Here is a 22224-nt window from a genome sequence, read left to right on the forward strand (position 1 = left end):
GACATGATGTAGGTGGAGATAGTTATTAATAGCATTGCATGCCCATACACAAGCCACACAAAAAAATATAGCCTGAAAATTATATGAAAATGTTAATGTGTTTATTTCCTTTCAAACACAATCCTGTTGTTTCAAAAAGAACTACATATCCCCTTATAATAAAATATATTTATAAAATTTATACATTTATAAGTATAATAATCATTAAATTAATAGTATACAATCAACATTATTAATATATAAATATGCTCATTTATATATTAATTTTACATTAATTACACACACATAAAGAATCAGAGGAAATACCCCTAACATTACCAACAGATTTTCTGGAAACGATGGGGATGGCTTTCCTGTTTTTCCTTTTCTGAGACAGACTCTGTAAGAGCCCTAGATGTACTGGAGTATGCTTTGTACAACCAGCTGGCCTCGAACTAACAGAAATCCACCTGAAGCTGCCTCCAGAGTGCTGAGGTTAGAGGGGGAGTGTTTTTCTTTAAAGTTTTCAAAATTAATTTTTGGTGTGTGGCTTTTTTGCCTGTATGTACGCATGCAGTGCCCTCAGAGGCCAGAAGAGGGTGTTCGATCCCCTGGAACTAGAGTTGCAGATGCCCGCGAACCACCATGTGTGTGCTGGGAACTGAAAGAAAGGACTTCCTGAACAGCAGCCTGTGCTGGTTATCACGAACTCATCTATCCAGCATCTCTTTTCCTTATCTTCAAAAGGTGGGTTTTGTTTTGGTTTAGTCTTCTCTATACTAACTATTCATCATTACTTACATTCTCTTTTTCTTTTCTTTTTCTTTTTAACTCTTCTGTATGGTATTCCATGTTGCCTTTGGGAAAGAATCAAATTTTCTCAGTTTTAATATCCAAAGAACTGAGGTCAGTCTGGCTGGAGCTAACTCCAAACTGCTCTCCCTTGCCTCTGCTCCTGTGCCCTTCCCTGTTTGCTCTAGAGAATGCCATGTCTTGTCTCACATACTCAACTGCCCCTTCTCACCCCAGATCTATACCTCTGTGACTGATCCTTCAAGGCCTGGCTCAAATATTGCAATTTTAAGTACCTACAAGAATTCCAGAAATAATTCCTCTCTTCTAAGGTAAAACTTGGTTAACCAAGAACCTTTGACTAGATAGCCCAAGGACCCAGGGTGAAACCAAATAATACTGGTATAAAAATGAAGACTGTGTAGTGATTAAAATGACTGGTAATGACATTCTGCTATACCCATAGATCACTGCCTTGCTCAGCCCTCATCGGAGATGTTTCCTCCTACAGCAGATGGGAACAAGTACAGAGACCCACAGGCAGACAATATGCCAAGAGGGAGAATCCTTGAAGCATTGAACCCTAAATGCAATGCCTTCATCAAATCTGTCCCTTTAGAGCTCAGGGAACCCGGTGGAAGAGGTGGTAGAAAGAATGTAGGAGCCAGAGGAGACACCAAGAAAACAAGACCCTTTAAGTCAACATGAGCAAAGCTCATATGAATTTGCAGAGACCTAAGCAGCAATTATAGGGCCAACGTGGGTCTGTACCAGGTCCTCAGCGTATATATTACAGCTTCCAAGGGAACTTCCAAAAGAAATCGTTTAATTGGAAGATTACTAGCAATTTCAGAGGTGAATCCAAGACCATCACAGTGAGGAGCATGGTAGCAAGTGGGAGGCGTGGTGCTGGAGTCGTGCTGAGAGCTCGCCTTACCCACAGCCAGGAGGTGCGGAGAGAGACTGGGCCTGGCCTGATGTGGGCTTTTAAAACATCCAAGTCCACACTCAGTGACACACCTCCTGCTCTAAGGCCACATTTCCCAATCCTTTCCCAACAGTTCCACCAAGTGCAGACCAAGCATTGGAACCTAAGAGCCTACAGGGGCCATTCTTATTTAGGCCATTACAAGTCTACAGAGAGAAAAAAATCAGTGCGGTATTTAAAGAGCAGGTAAGGAAAGCGCTTACCTTGCAAATGTGAGTATATGAGTTCAAGCCCCAGGGTCCACATCAAAATGCTTTGGTGTGGTGACAAGTGGTTCCAATCCCTGTGCTGGGGAGGTGGGGACTGACATATACCCTGCGACTCACTGGCCGCCCTAGCCTACCTGGCAAGTTTTAGGCCGCTGAGAAACCTCATCAAAACAAAAACAAACAAACCCCCAAAGATAGACAGCACTGAACAGCAGAAGAATGACGTCTGAGCTTGTGCTTTTCTTCATGTACACAGATGTATACAGGACTCACGCACATAGGTGTTCCCCCAAACACTAACACACACATGTATGCAGACTCCAAGATCCCAGAGACTTGTGTCGATCACTTTATCATTGAAATATGAAGATGACCTTACAAATTATTCGGAAAAAAAAAAGAAGAAAAAAATCCAAGTTGACAGCCCTTTACTCTCTCAGAAGTAATTATCCCCTGCCCGGCTTACAACCTGCTGTTCTCTCAAGGGCAGAAAACCAGTAATTACTGAGTGTCTCCTCCAAGAGCCAGCAAACGTCAGCTCACAGGCTAAACTTGCCTGCTGCCTTGGTTGGGGCTAGGGATGGTCTCCACACTTAGAAAAGCACTGGAAAACAGTCGAAAATAAGGTTTTGTAGCATTTGAATGTGACATAAAATCCAGACTTTACCGGGCATACATAAAGTACCTTGGAACACAGTCACACCCATTTATTTGCATATTGGCTATGTCAGTTTCTGCACTAAAATAGAAGTTGAGCTGTCACAACAACCATTCGAATCGCAACACAGCCCTGAATCTCAACACTTGGGTTTTTTCAGAAAGCTCGTCCGCTTGTGTACGATAGGCCAGAATCTTCATCCATAGTAGCTAAGACGGTCCTTGGCATACAGGTGAGGGCCCGAAGTTGCAGAGTGTAAGTGACCTTCAGAAAGGGAAAGCTAGTGTTGGCATTCAAAGCTGAGCTGGTTCACTGCTAAACTGCAAGTCCAGGACTTACGTCATGCCTTTGACAATGACTATGACATCATCGCCGTTTTCCTGTGTGAATATTCCATTGTCTTAAGTGGTCATTTCTGAAACAGTTTCTTTCCTGCGAGAAGCTGCCCTTAGGTTCTGGTACTTAGAAATGAAAGCTAAATAAACTGCTCCACATACACAGGACGAAAGGTCAAAACACATGAAACAAGTTTGGAAGATGGTTTAAAACCCCAAGATTTTTCTGGGCATTTCCAGCAGGTACTTCTTGGTAGAAGCAATTACACAGAATTTCTCTGTGCCGTTAGAGGCTATGGGCAATGCAGTCCCAAAGGAAGAGAAAAAAACAATAGGTGGCCTGGGAGGGCTGCCCAGAGCTCCTCCCATAGCCAACAAGAATGTTCTGTTTCGGGCCAGAGATTAAGTGTAGCATATGGCTTTCTGCGATATTCAAACACCACCTGGCTTTCTGCCCCCTTAAGTGAAGAAAAAAAAATAGAAGTACCTTCCTCCATCCCAAATCATGGTTGGTGTCCTCACGGTTCCTAGACACTGGGAAACGGCTACAGTAGGCTAAGAAATGAAATACAGTACTAGGTTCTAGTCGTTTCTTATTTTTCCTACTACATCTTCATTGCCATCATCCAGCAGCTTCCCACCACCAAGCTAGGCTGCATGGCTCAAGGGAAGAAGTGAATTGTGAGAACTTTCCGGAATGCCAGGGGTACAGCTTGAATGGCGGGTTGACCGATAAAACCGAATGGGAGAATGAGTTTCCTCACTGTCGTTTGGGTCATACTGACTACACAGACCCATCTGAAGTCATGGATGGAGGGTCCAGCCAGGGAGCTCAGTGGATGAAGGAGCTTGCTCTGCGAGCCTGAGCGGGACCCACATAAAGGTGGAAGGAGAAAACAGACTCCACCAAGGTGCCCTCTGACCGCCACATGTGTGGCATGGGGCACATCCATGCACATACACACACAGACACACACAAAGACACACATACACACTAACACAGTAAGATTAAAAGTAAAAGAAGCCATGGCTCCAGAACAGTCCACGGGTCCTGGCCTCCTTACAGGTCCCTTTAGCTTACATAGCTATACAAGAGTGGCCATGTATCAGACTTGCTGAGAACAGTGCTAGGAGTGGATACTTCTTTCCAGCAAAATCATCCTTGGGTGGACATTTAAATCCCTGGAGCAGTGGTCCTCAACCTGTGGGTCCCGACTCCCTGGGGCCACATGACCCTTTCACAGGGGTCACTAAGACCATCCTGCATATCAGATATCTATATTATGATTTATAACTGTAGCAACATGACAGTTACGAAGCAGCAACGAAAATAATTTTATGGTTAGGGGGTCACCACAACGTGAGGAGCTGTATTAAAGGGTCACAGCATTAGGAAGGTTGAGAAGCCCTACTCTAGAGTGTCCTGCTGGAAGCGATCAATGATAGGAAACCTACACTATGCCAAAGCGTAACTAAGCCCAAGAAATGCTCTCACCATCCATCAACGACTGCACGTACTACTCATCGGCGCAGCTGTGATGTTGGTGCCTGGTTTGGGACTGTTGAGCTTCAGAGTTAGAAGAGAAGACACTGCTGCTTTCTAAAGCCATTCCCGTTTGCAGTAATCTGTTGCAGGGGTGCTAAAAAATACAACACCGCTCTGGTTGCTTCCCTACCAGAAAGTGTCAGTTTCCCGAGCGGCACCCAGTGTCTCTCAAATGTCATCATATCCTCCCCTCTTATTTACTGCTTAGGTAAATAAGAGGGTCTTATTTGCCGCTAGGTTTGGAAAGGCATGGGACACATGTTCAAAAAGGGTCCCATATGGAAAACATATCTAAACATCTAACAGCAGGGAAACCGGTAGCTAGGTGGTCACACAATGCAGTTCTGAGAAACAAAGCCACTAGGGGTGGGAGAAGGTGGGGTGGGAGAAGGTGGGGTGAGATGATTTGGTTGGTAAGGGTGCTCGTCACTAAACCTGATGACATATGTTCGTTTGATGCCTGGTACTCACATGCTGGAAAAGACAAACAAAGCCTTCACAGGTGTACCCAAATACTCAAAGACCCCCACCCCCCACACTAAATGTAATAAAAACATAACAAATAAAGTCACTGGTGTTTTGAGAAACCCACCGAGTTCTTTTTGTAGGCACAGCGGATGCCATCTGTCAGGGGACAGAGACCAAAAGACCAACAGATTTCTTGCAATGCAAGGGGCAGAGCTAGTTTATCTATCAAAAATTGGGAAGAAAAACAAGAAAAGAAATGAGCAAATATGACTTTAGAAAATGTTACCACCACCAAATGTGTCCCAATATTTGTGTTCCTTAAAAAAGAATCTGCAGTTCCAACAAATGCCACCCCTTTCCCCCCAAGCTGACAGGCCACCTGCAAGGAAAACAATTTACAGAAGATACAATGTAATTTTTATCTTCTGTGTGAAAAACAAAATATAAAACCTACAGGAAATACACTTGATTCAAATTAATCATACCAGCAAACCCCTTGCCAATCCGTTTCATTTCGGTTGCTGTAATAAAACAAAGAGAACTTAAAGAAAAAGGGGTTGAATTGCCTCCTGATTCTAGGATACAGCTCATCATCTTGGGAAACACGAGGGGGCAGGGACTTCAGGCAGCTAGTCACATCCACAGTCGGGAACAGAGAGAATGAATGCATAAACGCTTATCCTCAGCTCACATTTCTTTTATTCAAGCCAGAATCCAAGCCAGAGGGCTGGTGTTGCCCATTTTCTCCTTGGGTCTTCCAACATGAATTCCCGATAATTCACAAAGACAAGCCCAGAACGGAACCCGACCAAGCCAATCCCTCATGAGGTTTTTCTTCTCTCAGGTGATTCTAGGCTGTGTCACGTTGACAAATAAAATTAACCATCTCAGTGAGCAACTTCCTCCAAGAGTGTGTTATGAAAAGAAAGAAGCTGGTCCATTCCCACTCTCTCCTTCCTTGCTCACACATATCCCTTCTACACATGGTTAGCTCCTTTCTCTCCCATATTGTGAACACCTGGCGCAATGCTAGAGTCGAGTTTGGCTTTTCCAGCCCTGCTAAATAAACCCCTCTATTTTATAAGTCACTCAGCATAAATCCTTTAGCCTCAGTAACATAAAAGTCAGTGTAAAGTTCCGCAGTACCCTAATGCAGTGTGGCTTGTAGACCGAACCTAACCTGCTACATGTTTGCCACTGCTTGTGAGCTCTTAAGTTTAACTGAGTAGGGGGAAATGAAAATAGAGAGTCAGATGTGTCCAAAAATAAATGTGGATTCTGATTTGTTTTACAGGTTCACAAACGCACGCATGCCACAGTGACCACTGTCACCTTGAACCTACCCTGCCACGTCTGTCCATCCTCCTCCTCCCCCCCATACCTGCCAGTTATATATGGTCCTCTAGCTCTGTTCGTGAGATACACAGTTGGGGAGGTGCAATAAAAATCAGCCCTTTATAGAAGAAACTGGCTGACTCTTTCTATCCATATACAGTACATCGTATCTTGAGTGCTGCGTGGAATTCTTCATGTCACAATTTAGTGAAACCCTGAGTGACTGGCTGGGTTCGGCACATACTCTGGAAACTGGTCCTGAAGATGCTGGGATTAAAATTCAAGGAGATCTTAGGACATGAACTCATGTTTATACAGGTTATTTTGCTTTTCAAATCTAGGGGAATCTTGAGTGCTTTTTTGAAACAAGAGCTTCAAGTCATCACTGTTGTAAAGTGAATGCTGTCATCCCAAATTCAAACCTGCCTACAAGTCTGGAATGGGATCTCACTGTAGAAAGGTGCTATTATGTAAAGATATGGAGATGTGATCATTTTGGATAACAGTGGCCCCAAATCCGATTATAGTGTCCTAATATAGGATAGAAGTGTGTTGTAAGTGTGTTGTTAGTTTCCAGCTGCTCAGCTCCAAAATAATTACTCAGAAAACATAGTATTTGTAAGTCTGTTTGGCCAATAGCTTAAGCATATTTCTGGCTAATTCTTATATTTTAATTTAACCCATTTCTAGTAATCTGTGTATTGCCACATGGCTGTGGCTTACTGGGTAAAGTTCCATCTGGTTCCAGCGGGTACATGGCTTCTCTCTGACTCCGCCTCCTTTCTTCCAGCATTCAGTTTAGTTTTCCCCACCTAGCTCTACTCTACCCTATCACAGACCTAAGACAATTTCTTTATTAACCAATGGTATTCATAGCATACAGAGGGGAATCCCACATCAGAAATGGAGACACAGAACTTAAGAAGCCATATCATAGAAGACAGAAGCAGAGACTGAAAGAGTGTAGCCACAATGAAGGGATACCTGAAGCCCCTAGGAGCTGGGCAAGGCAGGGAAGATTTTTCTCTAGGGTCTTAGAGGAAGCTGGAAGAAATTATGAAGAATTGAATGGAGACCTCAAAAGGATAGGTCCACGTCCTGATCCCCAGAACCTACTAATGCCTCTTGGAAGTAGCATCTCTGCAAATGGAATTAGTGAAGGATCATGAGATGCGATCACCCTGAATAAGGATGGTCTTAAATTTAGTGACAGTGTCACATCTAGAGAGAAGTGTCTTGAAGACAAAGGCAGAGATTGAAACAACGGGGCCATGGGCCAAGAGAAGCCTGAGTGTCTGGGGACTTGGAAGAGTCAGGAAGGATTCTCCCCTAGAATAAGCATGGCACTGACATCCTTTGACCTCAGACATCTGGTCTATGAACTAAAGAATAATTGCCTGTTCTGTAAATCTTCCCAGCTCCTGGTAATTTATGATAGTGACCCTAACCAACCAAGAGAAGCTCCTTCAATGTTTGCTTCAATTCCAACTTTTCTCATGTTTCATAAAGCCTAAGAACAACTGTATTTTCTCCAACTTCTGCAAACTTACAGAGCCTCTACTAATGGGTAAGGAAACGGTGGTGAGCACAGCAGGTTTCTAGGGCAAGACACACCTCGCCTACCTTGTCCTTTTTATCTTGCCGGGCATACGGGAAGCAGGGTATCACAGCAGTTACCCTGGATGAGGATGCAATCTTGCACGCGTTGATCATGATGAGCAGCTCCATCAGGTTGTCGTTAATTTCCCCGCAGCCACTCTGGATGATATAGACATCTTCCCCTCTCACACTTTCGCCAATCTCAACGCTACAAAAGAACAACGCCATCTTAGTTTTCTTTGCCTGTTGTTGTTTAAAAACACTCTAGAGAAGTGACTTAATGTGTGTGGGGGGCACTTATTTCGACTCACATTTCAAGGTACATCCCATAATGGCTGGGGAGTTAAAGCGGTGGGACCTCAAAGCAGCTGTGCACATTGCACTCTCGGTTGGAAAGCAGAGACTATGAACTTAGGTTGTTTTTTCAGCTCCCTTCTCACTCACAGAGTCTGGGGTCCAGTCTGGGGAATGGGGCTACACACAGTGGATGGGCCTTTCTGCATCCACGAACACTATTTACATAATTTCCCACAGGCTGGCTCACAGGCCCATCTCCCAGGTGACCCTAGGTTCTGTCAAGTTGACAATTAACAATCAGCCATCGCAGCATTGGGTAATATCAAGGTCTCTATGACTCCCTGAGACCACCTCCAACTTCAGCAATCCAGCAGGTCCAATCATGGGGCTCAGCACAGAGTCACAATCCTGCCTGTGACTTATGAGATGGCTTGAACACAGGACAAAATCAGCAAAGGGAAAAGTACACCAGGGAATCTCGGTGGGAACTTACAGGCATTCTCCCCGAGGAGAGTCACAGAAGCCCGCCTCAAAGTGTCCAGTAGCGAGCTGTGACAAGTGGCAAGTGTTACCTACTAGGGTAGACACAGAGACTTAGGGCCCAGGCTTTGTATTGGAAGCTGAACAGTGTAGTCACCCACTGCCTAGTGCATACCAAAATGCTAGCTTTGCAACGGGCGGGTGGGAGCTCAGTGTAAGCCACATTGTTTTCTGGCCATTAATAGTTCACACACAACAGGCCATTCTTATGAAAGAATGGTGTGGGAATCCCTGTGAGAGCTAAGTTCCTATTAGGCCAGTCAAGAGCTGACCGTACAAAGAACCTTTCTAAGTTCTAGGCCTTCTCTGTTAATTCCTTGTGGTAATTCTTCTGTTATTAAAGTTAAGCATGGATATTGTCTTAAAAATTCAAATCACGGGAGCTGGGGAGATGACTCATTTGGTAATGTGTCTTCCAGCAAATGCATAGAGGGCCTGAGTTTGGCTCCCCCAAACCAACCTTTAAAAAAAAAAAAAGGCCAGGTGCAATGGCCTCCTTAACCCCAGCTCTGGGAGAGCAGAGACAGCAGATCCCTGGAACTCGTTGGCTGACCAGCCAGCCAGCTGAATAAATGAGCTCCAGGTTGAGTGAGAGTCCTGTCTCAAAAAGTAAAGCAGAGATGGATGGAGGAAGACATCTGGTACTGACCTCTGGCCTCTAAATGTACATGACCAAAGAAGCATGTATACATACCACATACACACAATCAAATCATGATCAAAGTGTGCTAGTTCAGCCTGTAATCTCAGTACTCAGGAGGCTGAGATAAGAGGATTCCTGAGTTCCAGGCTCTCTCTCTCTCTCTCTCTCTCTCTCTCTCTCTCTCTCTCTCTCTCTCTCAGCAGCCTGGAGACAACCAATTTCAATCTTTGATGGCTTTTTAGAGAGAGATTTATTTTCAATTCTCCAGCTACCATGCGAGACTTGAGTTGATTTTTCCTGAGGCGTCCATCAGGAAACTTCTCACTATGGAAGACGAGGGCTTAACATCTATCTCTTCCTCTCTGCTCCACGGCACGGATGGATGCTTCCGACCTCATCATCACGGCAATACAGATCAGTATTCAAGCTAAAGATTGCCTGCTACATTTGAACTCTCCATGATGATCAGAGCTGAGCTGTGAAGTAAACTAAAACCAACATTTGTATTTTTCTTTCACGCACAAGCTTCGACGTGTGTGTGTTTGTTTGCGTCTTTTCTCTTAGCCTTTCTCTGGTGACTTTTCTATTTACTACACATAAACATCCCACCCCCCACACCCCATGAATAATTGCAGTCTCCTGGTGCTGGTCTTCAAGTCCATCTCCACTTTCCCATTCTGCCCATATCCTCCCCACAGCTGGCTGACATGGATGGCCCAGCTGCCATAGGGATTCTCGCCACCTCTTCGTTGCACTCCATCGGTAATTTTCTGTATCCCTTTACGGTATACTTCCTTGTTTTGCTAGCTGTCATCCTGTAGCTCTTAGAGACTTAGGAGTAGCCAATATTTTGAAAATCATGTGTCTAAAAATATCTGTACGTGAAGTTAGAGAATCTGGGGTATTTAGCATTGGAATGTCAGCCCATTCATGTTATATGACTGCTGCACAGAGAAGAAAACATCACTCTGGCACATCCTTCACAGAGTATCAGTCAACAAAGAATCAGATCGGCGCTGATAGAACTCTCATTTTAAAATGGCAACCCCCTGAGCTGGGAGCTTTGCTATATTCAGGACACTATGGACATCAGGTGAATTTTGCTTCTAGGTAACTTAGCTTGAGACAAGAGGCAGAAACCAGGGGCTATGAATGGAGCTCAGTGGGAGGGCATTAGCATAAACAAACAGGAAACCCTGGGGGCCCATCCCCCCATGCTAGAAAGTGAATAGAGAAAACTGAATACAGCTACTTAAAAAACCATCATCAGAATCCGGTGTGATGGCCAGACGTCCCAGCCAGACTTTGAACTCCTCTTCCTTTTGCCTCCATCTTCTTAGTCAAAGAATTACAGCTAAATAAGAAGGTGAACCCAAAGAAAAACATATATTTATCCTCCTGGAAATTGGAAGTAGACAAGATCGCCGGGCAAAAGTTGGGAGCATGGGGGTGGGGTGGGAGGAAGGGGAGATGAGGAGAAAGGAGAGAGAAGGGAGAAAGGGAGGATTGGGGAGAGCTTGGGGGAAGGGGATGGTTGAGATGGAGGAAGGGTGGATAGGGGGGCAGGGCAGAAGATATCTTAATTAAGGGAGCCATTTTAGGGTTGGCAAGAGACTTGGCTCTAGAGGGGTTCCCAGGTGTCCAAGGAGATGTCCCCAGCTAGGTCCTTGGGCAGCAGAGGAGAGGATACCTGAACTGGCCTTCTCCCATAGCCATACTGATGAATATCTTGCTTATCACCATAGAACCTTTATCCGGCGAAGAATGGAGATAGAGACAGAGACCCACATTGGAGCACCGGACTGAGCTACTAAGGTCCAGATGAAGAGCAGAAGGAGGGAGAAGATAAGCAAGGAAGTCAGGACTGCGAGGGATTGGTCCACCCACTGAGACAGTGTGCCTGATTTAATGGGAGCTCACCAAAGCCAGCTGGACTGGGACTGAACGAGCATGTGATCAAACGAATGTGGCTGACAATGGGGGCTGACTGAGAAGCCAATGATAACGGCACTGGGTTTTGATTCTACCGCATGTACTGGCTTTTTGGGAGCCTAGTCTGTTTGGATGCTCACCTCCCTAGACCTGGACGGAGGGGGAGAGGGTCTTGGACCTCCCACAGGGCAGGGCACCCTGACTGCTCTTAGGACTGGAGAGGGAGGGGGAGTGGGGGGAGTAGGAGGAGTGGGAGGGAAATGGGAGGAGGTGGAAATTTTTAATAAATAAATAAATTTTAAAAAAATAATAAAAACCAAAGTCTTTTCAAAAAAAAATGAAAAACCTCATGGAGATCACCCCTTCTCCTTCTTGCTACTTTTTTTGGTGCAAAGGAATAAAGAACACGTAGCAGTAAAAAAAAAAAAAATTACAGGCATGTGCCACCATGCTGGGCTCTGAAAATGGGTTTTAATATTCGATCCCACTCCTGCATAAGGCTCTGTTATGGATGTTGACAGTACACTGTAAATCCAGGATGAAAGGAACAGAAAGAAACTGAAATCTATCTCCTTATTTTGAGTGCTAAAGAATGAATACAATGCTTGGGCTAACGAGGTGGCTTAGCAGATAAAAGCAGATGCTGCACAAGCCTGAGAACCTGTGTTCAGTCCCTGGAATCCACATAAGAAGCTGGATGTTCCAACGATTGGAGTCACACAATTACATCAAGTATAAGGATAATTTAATTGGGCATGTATCTGCAACCCCAGAACTCCTACAATAGGGGTACGAGGCTTGGGCAGGACAAACAGCCTAGAGTTTGGGAGTCAGCTAGTCTGAAGCCTGCAGCAGGGCAGAAACACCCAAAAGCTTGGCGAACATAGCATTGAGGAAGGAGAAAAATCCTACTTCTACAAGTGCATGCAAGGAGAGAGCTGATTCCCGAGTTGTCCTCTGACGTCTACGTGTGTCGTAGCGTTCATGTGCACATACGTACAAATAACTTACATAGCACAATTACATCAAGTATTGGGCTGACTTAATTTGGAAAGCAAGTATTGCATAGTTCAGGGCTGACAAAATACAGCACACTTCCTCGTTTTGTATAGCCCTCCCCCACCCAATAAGAATGGTGTGGTAGTCCCAGTAATGAATACCCCCCATCTATACCCTAATCCTTTGAATATGTTACACTATATGGCAAGGGGGATGTATACATTCAGATGGAATCAAGCCTGCCAATCAACAGGATCGTAAAACAGGATGGTCAGACACAACCATTTAAATTTGTCCCATGGGACCACAGCTGACCTTCAGATTGGAAGAGGAAGGCAAAAAAAAAAAAAAGAGTAGGAAGGGATGTGATGACTACCGCAAATCAGAGATCCCCTATTGCTGAAGCTCTCAAGATCCTAGGGCTGGGAGGGACCTACAAAATGGAAAATGGGACTGGGACTCCAGCTTGTCCAATATGCAGGAAGTTTTGAGTTTGATCCCTATCAGTAGGGAACAACCAGGTATGGTGACACCCACCTGTGGTTCTGATACTTGGCAGGTGGAGACAGGAAGATCTGAAGTCCAAGGTTATCATCAGCCATACTTAGAGTTCAAGGCTAGCCTAGGCTACCTGAGATGGTCTGTAAGCTAAAAAGACCAGAAAGCTGGAAAAGGCAAGGGAACAGAGTTCTCCATGAAGCTTCGGGAGGAAAGGCAGCCCCTGCTGACCTATGCGGCACTTGTAGTGTATAGATATAGATTTGTAATGCAGCAGTAACAGGGACAGCATGTGGCCGGCAATGCCTAAAATATTTACGATCGGGCTCTTTATGGAACGTTTCCCAACTCCTGATCTTATGACTGCTTATCCCCACAAGATCACATTCTTTGGCCTGCCTTTCCTCACCAAGGAACTGCAATCCTCCTATGACTAGCAGTCCAGGGGAGCACAGGAAACACCATGGTAACATTTCTTCCAAGTCAGTTCTGCTTCTCCTTACAAAGGAGACATCCCCACCGCAATCTGTGGTGTAGGTCTTTAAGGGGCTGCGTGGATCAGCTCAAGGGCCAGAGACCCTCAGACAAGAAGACTGAAGCAATGCTGAGGGGCTAGGGCAACGTAAAAGATGGCTGCATATTTGATAACACTTATCTCTATTGTGGCATAGGATCTAAGTCTCTTCCCTAGACTCTCGATCTCTTCCCTGAGGGTTTTGACCAATACAAAGTTCTAGAAGTGATGATATGCCAGCTTCTAAGCTCAGGCCTTAACAGACTAGTACTCAACTACTTCCTGTCTTTTGAAACACTCCTTCTTGGAAAACTGCTTCTATGCTAGAAGGCAACCCAAGCAGCCCTGTGAAGTGGTTCTTAGCCAAGCATCCAGGCGAAAGCTAGCCAAACTTATCAGCCACATGAGTGAGCTATCTTCAAAACTGGGTCTGGAGCTGACAACAGTAGAAACAGAAATAAACCTTCCTTGCTCTGACCTATACACATTTTGGGACTGGGAGCCCCATAAACAGATTGTTTAAAGCCATCGAGTTCTGGGTGACCTGGCAAATGGCAGTCACCAGAATACTGGGTTCCTGGGTACGGTAGTAAATTAACCAGGGTAAAACCCTACAAGAGACTGGGATGCCATTATGAACAGTGCCCTGCACGTTATGGAGGGTTCACTGGGGTGAGAAGAGAAGCTGGAATATACTGCTCCCTGAAAAATGGAAAGAATTTGGAGAAGGTAAAAGTGGAAGCATGCCTGTCTCATGAACTAGCAGTTGAGAAAACTAGGAACCAAGGCGCTGAGGGCTAGGGTGCCGCATCCGGACTTCTCTTCACTACACAAGAGACACTGAGGAAACAGGACCTTACATAAACTGAATCCACTTTTTCTTGTTTCTGCTCTTGGCTTTCTCATTTCTACAGCCAAACAGGAACAGCCGATTTGAGGACTATGTGTAAAAATCAACCTCTGTCCCCATGTAGCGCACAGGAAAAGTTAGCACACTAGCTCTGCAAACTCTTCGAGCCGACAGAAATGTGAGCTGTAGCTAGATGCTGTGCGTGTTGGCACTCCCAGCACTGGGGAGGTGAAGGCAGGAGGATCATGATTTCAGGGCTAGACTTAGTGACACAGTGAGCTTTGGAACAGGCTAGACTACATGAGACCCTGACTCAAAGGAAGGAAAAGCAAACAAAACAAACTCCCAACCCAATTAGCAAAACACAAGAAACATAACACGGGCCTGAGGAGTCTTGAACATTTTACGATTTCTAATGGTCAAACATGGGTAAAAGAGGACCCAAACTAAATAAAAACAAGTCTGCTTTCTATTTCAAATAAATGTATGAATAATTACTCTTGAAGATCCCAGTGAGTTTCACCCAACAGCCCATATAGGACTTGTAGTAGAAATCCAATACTAACCCAGCAATGAATTCATCTAGATTAGCTATGCTCTGCAGCAAAGGATAGTGCTGCCCTGGGAAAATAAGGAAGAGTTGCTTTACTTACATTCAAAACCCACTCAGCCCAGAAATGTCTCCACTATTTACATGACAACACCTTCTGAACAAAGACTCTTATTCTATTAGAGTTCCCAGAGCTGCTGAAACTTGGAAGGGACTGAGAAAATCCTGCAATATTCAAACCTAGCTCAATTCACCAAAGTCCTAGAGAACCCTTCAGATATTAAACTCTACAAAGGCAGCTGTGGATGTAGTTCAGCAGTTGTCTTCTTGCCCAGCATCCACAAGGACCTGGGATCCATCCACAGTACTGAAAAACAACCAACTAACAAAAAGGCAAAGTGGCCTTTTTTTTTTCTTTAAAAAGGCATTGCTTTATATTTAGCTAAGCAGGTCTCAAATCTCCTAGGTAGCCAAGGATGCTCTTGAATTCCCGCTTCTCTTGCTTCTTCCACCCAAGTGCTGGGATTGTAGTGTATGCTACCACATCCTGTTTTGATGTGGTACAGGGAACCAGATCCAGGGCTTCATGCATACTTGGCAAGCAACTCTACCAACTGAGCTACAACCTCAAGCCCAAAGGGGCATTCTTAGGCTGAATCGTCTACACAGCAACACCACTTGCCACCCAGTGTTTCTCCTATTCTCATGCAAAAGATGTAAATGGAGTTTACCACCTGGAAAAGGTCACATGGGATGCATAGAGCCTTTAGAGAAATAATCTTTGTCATCGATATTCATCCAACTCTTAGCTGGGTTTGGTGATACAGATATACCACATATACTTGTAATTCTAATACTTGGGAGGTGTGTGTGTGTGGGGGGGTTCTCCTGTGAGTTTGAGGCCTGCCAGGGCTACACAATTCAATACAATCCTACATACCACAGACAAATCCTGTCTCAGAAAACCAAAATAAAACAACAAAAGGGGGGAAAAAATGCCCCTAACTTCACAAATTCTCGATTGACTCAAAGTCGTCAAGATTTTCTGCTTTCTTCTGGAAATTTGAAAGTTCTAGATTTGAGATTTCTGTCTACGATCCATTTCAAGTTAATTTTTGTAAATACGGAGAATGGTCTTTCTCTATATGTTTTTTTCTGTAAACTTGTTGGATGAAATGCAACGTTGCCAAATGTACAACGGGTTATCTGTCACTGTATAGTTGGTTAACTGAACTAAACAGAAGGAGGAAAAGAAATTGGCCTCGGGCAAGTGGGAAAGGAGCCCCCAGTTCAACTTCGGAGGAGGGCTACGTCTGCCTGATTGCACTGAATACTGGTGACCACCTCTTGCTCACGTGAGAAAGGGGTGTAATTTTTGCCAGACTGGGGTCTTGCGGCTGTGCGCAGCTGAGGTGTCCATAAACACAAAGAACCTATTAGTTCGCAACATTCGTTGCAGCAGAGTTAAAGGACGCCCAACACGTGCGTCCTATGTTCTCAGGCTCTTTCCAACTCCCACACAAACCCACCCTTCTGGATAAGACGGCTCAACACCTAGGCTACTCGGAAGAGTCATCTGAGCAGCTGGCAGCACTATGATTGCCAGCCGCTGGAAGAAGCGTTCGAAAGTTCCCCAGGTAAACCCAGTGCCCGGGACCTGTGCAGAACCTTTTCGACCACGCTCTAGTCTGGGGTGCCGTCTGGCAGAGACTCGGAAACTGGGGCGGGCAGATCCACAGATGTCTCCCTGCCCCCACCATTCCCGGCACTGATGTGATGCCCACACGCTGCGCCCACTCTCAGACGCTCTGTGACTGCACCGATGTAGCCCTTCCGGACTGAGAATACCAGGCTAGGCGGCGCAAAAGAGGGGCCTGGGGTGCCTAGGGGACGACTGGTCGCCAAAGTCCGGGTGCTGGAGGTCTGGCCACTAGAGGGACAACAGCGTGCAAAGACTCCAGGGTGGCGGGGTGTGTGTGAGGGGGTGGAAGGGGGGGGCTCCCTGGCTGGACTTCTTTCTCCCTGGGCGCAGACGCGGTGGCACTGAAGCCGCGTTGCTGCCGTCCCGCCCCGGAAGGGAGAGTACAGCGCCCTCGGAGGTGCCCCGGGCATGCGTCGGCTCCTGCCTCAGCCCTGGTGTGACTCCCACCTGGTCTCCTGGTTGCTGAACTTCTTGGTGACCACCTTGCCCAGCTCCAGGCCCAGGCGATCGGCCACACGCTGCGACAGGTCCTGGTGAGAGCTCCCGCTGAAGAGCACGATGTTGGGCATGGTGACGCTCCGGGGGTGAGGGGCGCTCTGTGAAGGAGAAAGCAACAGCGACACAGACTGCTACTGCTGCTGCCCCTGCTACTGCCGCTGCCCCTGTGGCTGCTACTTGCCGCTGCCGCTGTTGCTGCTGCGGTGCCCACGGCTGCTGGTGGAGCGGGAAAACGCGGCGGGACCTAGGGGAGGGGAGGAGCTGGGGGAGGAACCAGAGCGAGGGGAGGAGCAACGGACTAGTCACTGGAGGGTGCTGGGAAGCGGCTTCTGCCCAAGCTGGCTGGGCAGTAGGTTGTGAAGCTCTGGGTGGTCCAGAATCACCTAGGTGCGGTTGCTCCGTCGAGGAGGTCGATGCTTCGCACCTGACCTCTCTGACTTGCCTCTAAGTGAAGAGGTCAATGAACCAGACGAAGTGGGCACATAGAGCCAGCGACTGCAGGAAGGGACCATGGGGTGCCTCACATCAAAAGCCACCTTTCAACCCGGAAACTCAGAACCCAGGGGTGATGCATCCAGTGTCCATGTGGGAGAGACCCACAGAGCGGCTCTGCATTTGCACCCAAGAATGAAGCGTGTTTCACTTTCTGTGATGGTATACACTACCTCTGAAGCTTGACTTGCAGAAAGGTTTTCCCACCAGCAAGAATTCCTTTCTCTCATTGATTTAGATAGGTATATTTTGTTTTCGATTTTTCAATAATAGCTGAAAACTCGTTTCCTTCCTTGTTATATAAATGCCTTTTTCTTTTGCCTCCTGGTCCACAAAGCCTGGAAATTTTTGCGTCTAGTTCTTGATAAATCAGGTGTGATGCTCCTTAAAGGAGCCATTGATGTGAGCCACCATTTGAGCCCTAAGCCCATTGACTCTACTCAATGGGCTCGCAGTCACCACTTTTATGTAGATAGGCTGGTCCCCTGGCTCCCTTCACAGCACCTTCTCTTTGATTCTCTTGAGCCTGCCTCCTCCAGGATACCTCTGCTTTTCTGAGGAAGTTAATCCGGTATCGGAGCCAAACAATGTGCACAAGCGAAATATCAGTAAAGAGATTTAGCCTGAGCTCGTGGAGGAGTAGGGGCACTGGTGATCCTAGTGACTTTAAAAAAAAAAAAAGCCTTCAGAGACAGATTAAACTTGTCAGATAAATGGTTGGGCTCTACTAAAGTCCACCAAGAATCAGCTTGGCATCCACAGCCACGGCCACTTGCAGCTGAATTCTAACCCACTCTAAAGGTACTTTCTGTGTTACAGGGATTAGGAAGAGATTGTTCATATCCTCGGGCTTTTTTCATTTGGGTCCTTCCTTGTATTTTGCAAATTGGATGGCAACTATAGTGATGGAAGCCTTTAATCTCAGTACTCCGGAGGCAGATGTGGGTGGAGCTCTGTGAGTTCAAGGCCAGCTTGGTCTAGTGGAGCCCTGTTTGTCAATGCCCTAAACCAAAGGAAATTGGATTTACCAAAGGGTTTCTTTTCAAACTCCAATGAGCTGATTAACAAAACGTTTTCCAAAGCACCATTCCAGTTGAATTTCTGCCCCCTTTCATTCTGCTTACAAAGGTGTATATATCCTAATGAGTTTTTTCTTACTTTATATTTTTATTGATTTTATTAAGCTATACATTTTTTCTCTGCTCCCCTCCCTTTCTTTACCCTCTCCTTCAACCCTCTCCCATGGTCCCCATGCTTCCAATTTACTCAGAAGATCTTATTTTTTTCTACTTCCCATGCAGATTAGATCCATGTATATCTCTCTTAAGGTCCTCAGTGTTGTCTAGGTTCTCTGGGGTTGTGATTAGTAGGCTGGCTTTCTTTGCTTTATGTCTAAAAGACATTTATGAGTGAGTATATATTATATTTGTCTTTCTGGGTCTGGGTTACCTCACTCAATATGATGTTTTCTAGATCCATCCATTTGCCTGCAAATTTCAAGCTGTCATTTTTTTATTCAGTGCAGTGCTCCATTGTATAAATGTACCACATTTTCCTTATCCATCCTTCAGTTGAGAGGTATTTAGGTTGTTTCCAGGCACTGTCTATGGTAAACAATGCTGCTATGAACATAGTTGAGCACATGTCCTTGTGGCACAATTGAGCATCCTTTGGATATATACCCAAAAGTGGTATTGCTGGGTTTTGAGGAGGTTGTTCCCTAATTTTCTGAGAAATCACCATACTGACATCGAAAGGCCTGTACCATCTTGCACTCCCACCAGCAACGAAGGAGTGTTCCTTTTACCCCACAAATTCTCCAACATAAGTTGTCATCAGTATTTTTGATCTTTGGCCATTCTTACAGGTGTAAGATGGAATCTTAGAGTTGTTTTGAATTGTATTTCTCTAATGGCTAAGGATGTTGAGCATTTCCTTAAGTGTTTTTTTTAGCCATTTTAGATTCCTCTGTTGAGAGTTCTCTGTTTAGGTCTGTACACCATTTTTTATTGGATTATTTGTTCTTTTAATGGCCAATTTCTTGAGTTCTGTGTATATTTTGGAGATCAGCCCTCTGTCCAATGTGGGGTTGGTGAAGATCTCCCATTCTGTAGGCTGCCATTTTGTCTTGTTGACCTTGTCCATTGCTTTGCAGAAGCTTTTCAGTTTCAGGAGGTCCCATTTATTAATTGTTTCTCTCAGTGTCTGTGCTGCTGGGAATATATTTAGAAAGTGGTCTCCTGTGCCAATGTGTTCAAGTGAACTTCCTGCTTTCTCTTCTGTAAGGTTCAGTGTGGCTGGCTTTATGTTGAGGTCTTTGATCCTTTTGGACTTGAGTTTTGTGCATGGTGATAGATATCAGTCTATTTTCATTCTTCTACATGTTGATATCCAGTTATGCCAGCACCACTTGTTAAATATACTTTCTTTTCTCCACTATAAATGTTTTGCTTCTTTGTCAAAAATCAAGTGTTTATAGATTTGTGGATTGATATGTGGGTCTTTGTTGAATTTCCATTGGTCCTCCTGTCTGTTTTTATGTCAGTACCAGTCTGTATTCAGTACTGTAGCTTCCAGAAGTTCTTTTATTATACAGGATTGTTTTGGCTTTCCTGTTTTTTTTGTTTTGATTTTTTTTTGTTTTGTTGTTTCCTTTTCCATATGAAGTTGAGTACTGTTATTTCGAGGTCTGTGAAGAATTTTCTTGTGATTTTGACTGAAATCAGGAACAAGACAAGGTTTCCACTCTCTCCATATCTATTCAATATAGTTCTTGAGGTCCTAGCTAGAGCAGTAAGACAACAAAAGGAGATCAAAAGGATACAAATCAGAAAAGAAGAAGGCAGACTCTCACTATTTGCTGATGATATGATAACTTACATAAGTGACCCCAAAAATTCTATCAAGAAACTTTTACAACTTATAAACAACTTTAGTAATGTAATAACTCAAAAAAGCAGTAGCCCTCCTGTACACAGATGATAAATTGGCTGATAAAGAAATCAGAGAAACATGACCCTTCACAATAGCCACAAATAGCATTTTATGCTATTTATATCTCAGAGTAACTCTAACCAAACAAGTGGAAGTCTTGTATGACTAAATCTTTGAAGAGAGAAATTGAAGAAGACACCAGAAAGTGAAAAGATCTCCCAAGCTCTTGGGTAGGTAGAATTAACATAGTAAAAATGGCAATCTTACTAATGATTTAAAAAAAAAAAGCCAAGGAGATGATGATGTAAATAATCTCCTCAGTTAGGAGGTTGAGATGGGGATCAAGAATCCCAGGCTAGCCTGTGCTACATAGTGAGACTTTGTCTCAAAAACAACTCCAGCAACAGCAATCTAACTCCAGTGGGTTTTCAGCTACACCCAGTCATGTATTGCATAAAGATTCAGATGACAAACTACACCATCAAGAATATATTGTTTAATGTTGTTACAACTGTCTTGGTTCATTTATGTGCACTCTATAATCCTTGCAGGAGCATGAATTCACCTCATGATGTGTTTCTCAAAACATACTGCATGGTAAGTGGCATATGACTGTATCCCATAATTAAATTTGCATAATAAATTACCATAGAGATGAGATTTATACTCATACCCAACCATATGTCTAAAAATTTTATTGAATGAATCTGCTAACATAATTATGCTTAAACTCATCTAATAAAATTTACTAGCAGTAATGTTACTGTAATTTTTTCTGTCCTTAAATATTTGTCTCATAGATGAAATTTATTAATCATGACATTTCTCTAAGTATAAACATGCTTTTATTAGGGAGAAAGAAGTTTCTGATCTGTGTGGGGTCCTAGGATTCTTTGATAACAAAACCGATGGAGCATAAAATAATATTTTAAAGTTCCTAATCTCTAGGTTAATTCTAGATGAGATTCTAGAAGCTAAGATCAAACTGTGACCTTTACAGTAGCATGAGATGAAATCTCTGTGGTGGCATGACAAGGAAAAAGCTTGTTGAGGGACTTTACTTGAGTGTTGAGTCTACAAGGGGCAAACTGCACTTACAATTGATGAGGATCCCAATGGGAGTCAGCAAAAAATAATCATAAGAAGGAGGCTTGCACCAAGCTATCACTGAGAAATAACCAAGCTTCAGAAAGCAGCTATAGATTTTGGGTGAACGTTTTCTCTGCCAAGCACCTTTTTTCTTTGATCCACAGGAGACAAATTGTGGAAAACCCTTATCTACAACTGTCTCTCAAGTTCAGCACAACTGATGAACTGGGTGATTCTTTGTTGTGGGGCTCCCCTCAATATATAGGATACTCAGAAACATCCCGCCCTGGTCTCAACCCATGAGAAACCAGTAGTCCTTCTCCACTTGTTGTGACAACCAAAAGTGTCTCCAGGCACAATTAACTATCTCCTGGCCAGGCAAAATGACCCTGGCCCTTTCCTCCTCCATGCAGACTTTTTCTGCTGGTCATTGAGGCTCCCCCACATCGTAGCTTGAGAGTTCCAAAAAAAAAGAATCTTCCAAAAAGACAAACCTCAATGATAAATAAATACATGAACGGAAAAGTAGTGAAATTCATCTTGTACTCTCCTAACAAACTAATTAAAAACAAGAAACGCATCTAGGTTGTTTCCAGGTTCTGGCTATTACAAACAATGCTGCTATAAACATAGTAGAGCATATACTTTTGTTGTGTGATAAGGCCTCTCTTGGGTATATTCCCAAGAGTGGTATTGCTGGGTCCATGGGTAGGTTGATCCCAAATTTCCTGAGAAACCTCCACACTGCTTTCCAGAGTGGTTGCACAAGTTTGCATT

General features: G+C 44.5%; 1 protein-coding gene across 2 annotated transcripts in view; it reads right to left on the bottom strand.

Annotated features, from left to right (window-relative positions):
* Prps2 (phosphoribosyl pyrophosphate synthetase 2) overlaps window positions 1-17190 on the bottom strand; it is a 38007-nt gene extending 20817 nt beyond the window's left edge. Inside the window, exons 1-2 of one of the 2 annotated variants that reach the window (XM_050121039.1) lie at window positions 16882-17190; window positions 7934-8117 (exon numbers count right to left, since the gene is read on the bottom strand). In XM_050121039.1, the coding sequence (XP_049976996.1) occupies window positions 7934-8117; window positions 16882-17003 (306 nt within the window). In that variant the 5' untranslated portion in view covers window positions 17004-17190. Of the gene's footprint in view, window positions 1-7924; window positions 8118-16881 lie in introns of both variants that reach the window. The other variant, XM_050121038.1, reaches the window with a different exon arrangement.
* Between the last annotated feature and the right edge of the window lie 5034 nt (window positions 17191-22224).

The sequence above is a fragment of the Alexandromys fortis genome, unplaced genomic scaffold (assembly GCF_014885135.2).
Source record: "Alexandromys fortis isolate MF-2015 unplaced genomic scaffold, M_Fortis_MF-2015_v1.1 scaffold_192, whole genome shotgun sequence".
Classification (NCBI taxonomy): domain Eukaryota; kingdom Metazoa; phylum Chordata; class Mammalia; order Rodentia; family Cricetidae; genus Alexandromys; species Alexandromys fortis.